General features: G+C 29.8%; 1 protein-coding gene across 1 annotated transcript; it reads right to left on the minus strand.

Moving 5' to 3' along the window:
- Positions 1–2,291: 2,291 nt before the first annotated feature.
- On the minus strand, positions 2,292–5,766 carry LOC112783793 (serine carboxypeptidase-like 2). Its single transcript, XM_025826867.3, has 14 exons — positions 5,561–5,766; positions 5,314–5,459; positions 4,665–4,741; positions 4,448–4,570; positions 4,206–4,308; positions 4,073–4,110; positions 3,800–3,898; positions 3,613–3,701; positions 3,353–3,512; positions 3,166–3,237; positions 2,960–3,078; positions 2,725–2,838; positions 2,560–2,605; positions 2,292–2,469 (listed from the first exon to the last, which is right to left on the minus strand). Exons 1-14 carry the CDS (start codon positions 5,764–5,766, stop codon positions 2,386–2,388), a joined length of 1,476 nt encoding a protein of 491 aa, XP_025682652.1. The 3' UTR covers positions 2,292–2,385.
- Between the last annotated feature and the right edge of the window lie 1,793 nt (positions 5,767–7,559).

The raw sequence follows: 7,559 nt of genomic DNA on the forward strand, positions 1-7,559 counted from the left end.
ATTTTCCTAAAATAACTTAGCTGCTGTATTAATTAATTAATAAACAATAGACACATGCCAATTAACTAGTCTATCCACCTCATCGTCCGTAAAAAAAGACGTTTATGTCGTGTGTATGGGAGTGGCCGCCTTTTAAAAGTTGTAGCATTTATGTTTGGTAAATCAAATTAAAAATAGCTTTTAATAAACATAAGCAACATCAATTGTGTTTGGTAAAATAGTTTTTAAAATTTAAAAATAGTATAATAGACATCAATGCAAAGCATTAAATTTGAAAATTAGTTAACATACGAGTTTATATTAGACTTTTAAATTTTGAAAAGCACAAGCCAACTTTGAAAAGCTCTATCTTAGGTGCTTTCAAAAGTACCCCGATCTTTTAAAAGCTACAAGCACAAGCACATGATTTTTTTAATTTACCAAACACAAAATGAAGAGCTTGAGCTTTTAAAAAGTACAGGCACCTCTTCAAAAAGCTTTACCAAACTAAACCTTAAAAGATTACATATTCAAATAGGTCTCTAAAAAATTTTGTATAAAATGTTTTGGTTTTTCAAAAAATTTTATTACGTTGGAGTTCTTAAATTTTATAAAAACAAGACATATAAATTTTAACTTTAGTCAATGTCGTTGTTTTTATTTAGACAAATAAATTCTCAAAAATATAACAGAAATATCTATATATCTTATTTTTATAAAGTCCAAAAACTTTAGTATAATATAATTTTCTTAAAAATAAAAACGTTTGTTTCAAAAATTTTTAGGAATCTATTTGAATATATACTCCCTTAAAAATTACGAATTCTTTTATGTACCATAAAAAAAAAAAATAAAGGTGACGAATGTCAGTGGCTTATTGGCGGTGGGATCTTTGTGGTGGGATTTTAGGATAGATGCTGAAGTTGCTAGATGATCATGAAAACGGCTTTTTATTTCTTCTGTTTGGTGCAACATAGGGCAGAATTTATCAAAATAAAAAATTAGACTAATGTATAGTAAGGACCAAAGAGATTACATGCTTTATCTTATGCCTATGATTTAGAATATATATATATATATGTGTGTGTGATATGTGATATTGACATTTGACAAATGATGCACTATTGGGTTAGGTTCCTATAGGCTATAGCAAACTTCTGATTTTGCTTCCATAAAAATACATAAAATGTCTTTTTGTCAAAAAACTTCTGTGTTATATTATTATTGGACGTATTAATGAACCGGTTATTTTTAAATTTTTTAATAAATTAGAATAAAATTGATTTTTTTATAACAATAACAATAAATCCAATTGTTATCAGATCCAGTCGAACCGACCAATTTACATAACACACTGGATCATGGTTTTTTTTTTTGTTTTCTTAAAACAAAGTTTAGGGATATATTTATCTTTTTATCAAAAAATTTAAATATGATTCGGTTTAGATTGTGTAAATCGATCGGATAAAATCGAGTCTAATAATTATAGTGCGCACAATTGGATTTATTATTGTTGTTATAATAAACTGATTTTTTGTTATGGTTTATTAAAAAATAAATTATTAATCAACTTAATAAAGACGTCCAATAATATTATAACACATGTAAACGTCTTAAAAAAAAAAAAAAAGACATTTTTAATGTCTCAATCAAAGTCTCCTTTCATAAATAGTGTTTCATTTACTATTAAAAGACAAGTAGGAAGATGTACATTATTCTTCCATCAAAGTCAAGAGGGGGAGTCCCACAAGGCATGCCATCCAGATTGCATGTCAAATTGTCAAATGTCAATGTAATTACATAACATAATTTCTTTTATTCTTTGAAAATGATTAGAGTACCAGAAAGAAGAACATGATGAATGAAATCTGCTCATTATTCTGCAGATTTTTATTTTCACATATACACATATAATACGTTTTTGGTTAATTCCTACAAAGTAGGGGTGTCCATGGATCATCGTATCCGCAGATCCGCGGTAAATATCCGCATCTAATCCGAAAATTGCGGATACGATCTGATCCGCAAATTGATCGGATCGGATCGCGGATATCTGCTCTACATCTGCAGATCCGCACTATAATAATTAATAAATAAATAAATATATATATGTTTGGTATTATATTTACTTGTTTGTATGTTTTAGTTAGTAATTATTATTCATATATTGTATTATTTTATTTTTGTTATTTAGAGAGAGTTTGATTAAAAATATTTTAGGAATAAATAAGTTTAAAACTACGAAAGAAATATTTTTATCGAATTCTTTTACATAGAAATATGATTAAAAAGAGAATGTTTAATTATGCGGATATATCCGATCCGCAAATGTACGGATCGGATCGGATCCGGCACTAAAGAGTACGGATATCATACCCGATCCGATCCGATCTGCAGACACCCCTACTACAAAGGCCTCTTAGAGATCCACCTGCTGTACATAGCAAAGCATTCTTCAGGCTTGAACTCTGGTGCTGTGTGGCCACCACCCTGCAAATGCAAAGTTGTTAATGATTCATATAAGATACCAATAAAGGAAAATCTATATGACAACTTTGAATCACAATTCACAAGGCTTGCCTTCACAGTTGCAAATGTCATCCTATTAGAGTAAGTCCTTGTGTATCTATACTTGGATAGAAAACCAAAAAGTACAAAACTTAATTAGCTTGTTTCATATGTAAATAAATACATACACCTTGGTAACTTTATAGCAACATGATTAGGACTTAGTTGGGTGAATACCCTGCTACTTGTCCATTTGTTTGCCATTGTCTCCAGTCTTCTACAATGGAGTAGTTTAAGGATCTTATCCATGCTTGAGTTGACAAGAAAGGAACTGTGATGTCATGATCACCACTGCACACAATATATTAGAATTGCAAGGGGTCTAATTCGACCTCCGAAGCTAGCTCAAGGAGCAAGGATTATCAGGCACTTTAAAGGCTATCTAGGGGTTATTTCTAGCAAAAACACTGACCTGTATATCAGTGAACGATAGCCTTTTTGACTGAGATTTACATGATACTCAAAGCTGTTATAGATTTCCAGCTTGTGAGGTATGTTCCATGTACAGCGATGCCATTCGCCGATGCTTCCCTGCAGCTCATACAACCAAAAGCTTTAAATTATGGTTGGATTGATAGCTATGTGACAAGAATTTGCTTCCAAATGTATCAGTTATACCTTTCTTATGTGGAGAGCATTGTGAACACTATCATCATTAGCCCAATAAGTGCAAAGGAAGTATGCATAACTCTATAATGATGAGGAAAGTTAATTAGTTAGTGTACAAAAAAGTGTATGATGCATCAAATTATCATTTCATGAGTACATGGAAATTGGAAAAGGCATGCAAGGCTGAAAAGGTTACACGGCAGCTTAATGGTGGCAATGTCAGGGGAGGAGCAAGGAAACTCCTGGAATACTTGTTCTCAGTTAGAGCTCTCCTCCAAGAAAATTTCTCCGGCTTAGGCGAAGTGATGTACTCGCATAACGGATCCAAAATCTGTGCTGAATTAAGTCCTTCAATAGCCCGTGGAAATGGAAGAGTGGTTTAACTTTGTGAAAGTGTTTAGGACTAAACTCTGCTGACAAAACTTGGATAGCAAGAAAACAATGGATGCAGTGTGTACCTTGTTGAAGGAAACAATGTCTCTTGAACATAACACATTTTCTGTGTCTATATTTATGTAGTCTCCTTTACAATTTTTTTGCAGTGACTGCTCATTAGACAAGTAATAGAGATATGTTAGCATCTACATTTTTATACTATAATGTTAAAGGGAATAGCTTATGAGAAATTATATTTTTAAACTACATTGTATAGTTCATCAGAAATAAGTGCCATTCCATGAGCAAATGGGATTTTATAATTCTTTTCCGTTCGAGTTGTTACAGGATTTCCCAGCAGGTATCCCTGAAGGAAAGAACATACCACAATTAATCTTGAGTTTTGGTATTGAATAAACAATGCAGAATACACAACCTCTTACCAATGTCCATTTTTATGAATCTAAAATTCCATGAGATCATTGTAAAAAACAAAAGAAAGTTTACATTATTAAGATTGAATTTAATTTATAATACAAACCTGGAGATTAATCCATGGTTGGACCCCTTCTTCATTTCCTGAAAACATGAGAATTTGTGGGATAATACTACTTCTGCATATGCATGTTAATGGTTCTAATTTTGACTGCATAAACCATGTACAAGTTTTTTACCTTGTGAAATTTCTTGAACAACTGCTGGGATAGGAATACCAGAGTATGAATCACCACCAATGTAAATTTCATGTGATAGAAATTTTGGATGTTCAATCAGCCACTACAAACATTTAACAACATTAAAGCTTAATAGACTAATTGATATAACTGCAAACAAAACTGAAGAAACAAAAAAAATAAGGTAATGAGTGTGAAGTAAACTGTGAAAAGCTAAAACCAATAAAATCATTGGTAAATACCTTTCTAAGAAATTGATGAGTTTGATTAACCAGTAAACAATCGCTTCGTTGAGCAGCAGAATCTGTTCTGGCATAAGAAAAGCCTGTTAAAACAGGCAAATCTACAAATATAATGTTGCTTACCTACCAAGAAAAATTGTTATAAATATTAGTGATATTTGATGAAACAGATTATTTTCAAAAACTTTAGATTATATATGTTGATGCAAGTTCACACCTTTGTCCAAGAGTGTGGCTTCAAATACAAATTAGGCAGACTCCCATTATATTCTTCATTTTTAAATGTAAGTGGACCTGCAATAATGGAGGGAAATATGGTTTATTAGCATATAGAATGACCAAGAAATTAAACTAGTCTATCAAAGATTCAAGAATATGAATGATGAATTGAACTTATATTAATGATGCATCAGTGCATCACAATTCTGTTTTAGGTAGCGTTTGGTGGAGAGACAGAGATAGAAAGACTGAGACTGAGAGAAAGAGACTAGCGTTTGGTGGAGAGACAGAGACGGAAAGATTGAGACTGAGATTGAAATAAATCTCAGTATTCTGTTTGGTGCAAAATGGGAGACAGAAATTGAAACAAGAATGAAACTCTAATTTAATTTGCACAAAGGATAAAATTAGAATTAATTAATTGAAATGAAAGTATTTTACGTATAAAATGTTATTAAAGTTTTAGTCTCCATCTCTAAAAATTTCAGTCCCCTGTGTCTTTACTTTTTGGAGGTACTGAAATACCGAAATTTTAGAGACAGAGACAGAAATTTTAGTATCAGTCTCTGAACTAACAAACACGATACTGAGTCTCAGTCTTTCAGTCTCTGTCTCAGTACCTCAAAACAAACGCTACCAGTTATTACCAATTTCAAAGACAAGGCCAGAGAAAGCAGAGCAGCCAGGACCACCAGTGAGCCATAGCATGAGAGGATCCACCTTAGGATTGTTCTCTGACTCAATGAAATAGTAGAAACTCTGCACATCATCATCTTCACCCACCCCAATATATCTGATATCAAGTTTAATAATTTGTACATATGAAGATTCAAATTAATGCATCAAATAGAAAACCATAAAACAAGTTAGATGATCTTATAGTGTAAAACTGACCCAGTTTCAAGCAGAAAAGGAAGGGGTCCTTGGAACCCTGGAAGATACTTAACTATGCTGCCACAGTTTGCAAGCTGAGATGAAAACTGAAGTACTAATAAAAGAAGAGGAAGTAGGAAGACACCATGAAATGTGAAATCAAATATCATATAACTAGTAAACGACCTTGCCATTTTCAATGGCCTCTCTCTTTTCTCCATGACCATTTCTATGGTTGTAACTTTATTATCTTATATTATATATTATATATATTAAGGTTCCCTTTCTTGTTATGATCAAATGTATGTTCGGCCATAAATGTTTTTTGATACACAATCGACATGCACATAAAATAAACTACCTTCCTGTAACTTTTGTTTTACCTAGCCAAAATGTTATATATGTAATAGATTGCCATTGATGTTGATTTTTTGTTGTTAATAAGGTCATTAGTTAAGAAACTGAATAAGACATTTAGAATAAATTTTCTTACTAACTTTTAACTCTAATCATTTTTTATTCTTTGCTACTTAATCAGTGGTCTTCATCATAGCAGATTATAATATATAAATATTTCAATTTAATCATAAGTTATATAATATCGTCGATGAATAATTGTTCTACTTTAAAGACAAATAAAATACTTATTCACTGTTTTTAATATTTTTAATATTAAAAATAGTTATTCTTATGTATGTTTTTGCTTGAAAAATTCAAAAAAATATTTTATATATTTTCATGTAATATTCTATACAGGACACGAATAAATATATTAATATATAAATAATAATACACTATATATACACATGAGCATTAACTATGAAAAAACAATAAATAAAAGATAGTCTTGTACATAAAGTTCAAATCTTCAAATATGAAATTTCCGTAAACAATAATATTATTATCATAAATCTAAAATATAAAGTTGGAGATCAAATTAATTATTGAGTGAAAATTAAAGAATCAATTTAAAGTTGGTTGAAAATTTTTTTTGGTCCAGTGAATAGGATTGACCAACATAACTAATACAATAATAAAGTAAGCCTAGCTAGCTTTTTGTATGTATATATATGCATGATTTCAATAACTACATTAAGAAAGTGCTGTCTTCTGTCTAAACTAGATTTCAAAAGTAAACTGCCATTTATTTCCGAATGCATATGACAATAATTTAAAGCAATTAGATTAAAAAATAACTCTACACTGCCATGAGAATGAGCAAAAATAATCCGTTAACGAACTATAATTTAAACGTGAAATTCGTGTAATGCGCAAAGATATATATATATATATATATATATATATATATATATATATATATATTTTTTTTTATTTTTTACTAAAGATAGGAGATTCGAATCCGCAACTTCTTAATTGAGTATGAGGAGACTATGCCATTTGAGTTATTACTCATTGGCGTGCAAAAAGATATATTATTTATACTATATTGTGTATTTTAATAAATGTTATATTAAAAATATTTTACAAAACATATTATTTTAAAATTTTAAATTTATTTAATTATTTTAAAAAAATACATAAATTATTTATATTAGAGTTATACAAAATTAAATTTTTATTTTTTTTTTATTTTTCGATTTGCATTAATTGTTATACTTTGTATTTAGAGACAATTCCTTTTTCATGCTACACTTTGTCTCCAATACTGGGTAATATATACTACTATAGATGTTGAAAACACCAATAGAAGTAATAAGAAACCAAGAGTTTTTTTTTTTTTAAATAATATAGAACAAACAAACAACCAAATATATATAACAAATACATTATCAAAAAACTAATAACAAAACATTTTTTTACTGTGTCTAATAATGGGAAAATGAGAAATATGATAAAAAAGTACTTGTTTGGACTTAGGTACTCCTGAGTTATCTGGTGTATATAAATGGTTAGATTTCTTAAGTACTCCTGAAGTACTCTGGTGTATATAAATTAGAGTGAGATCTGCGCAATGCACAAAGAGATAATTATTTATATTATATAGTGTATTTTAATAAAT

The sequence above is a fragment of the Arachis hypogaea genome, chromosome 20 (assembly GCF_003086295.3).
Source record: "Arachis hypogaea cultivar Tifrunner chromosome 20, arahy.Tifrunner.gnm2.J5K5, whole genome shotgun sequence".
NCBI classification, from domain to species: domain Eukaryota; kingdom Viridiplantae; phylum Streptophyta; class Magnoliopsida; order Fabales; family Fabaceae; genus Arachis; species Arachis hypogaea.

Coding starts and splice junctions, on each gene's coding strand:
- LOC112783793 (XM_025826867.3), bottom strand. CDS start 5,766: ATGGTCATGGAGAAAAGAGAGAGGCCATTGAAAATGGCAAGGTCGTTT. Junction 5,460..5,560: donor CCTTTTCTGCTTGAAACTGG/GTCAGTTTTACA, acceptor ACTTGATATCAG/ATATATTGGGGTGGGTGAAG. Junction 3,899..4,072: donor AACCATGGATTAATCTCCAG/GTTTGTATTATA, acceptor TCTTTCCTTCAG/GGATACCTGCTGGGAAATCC.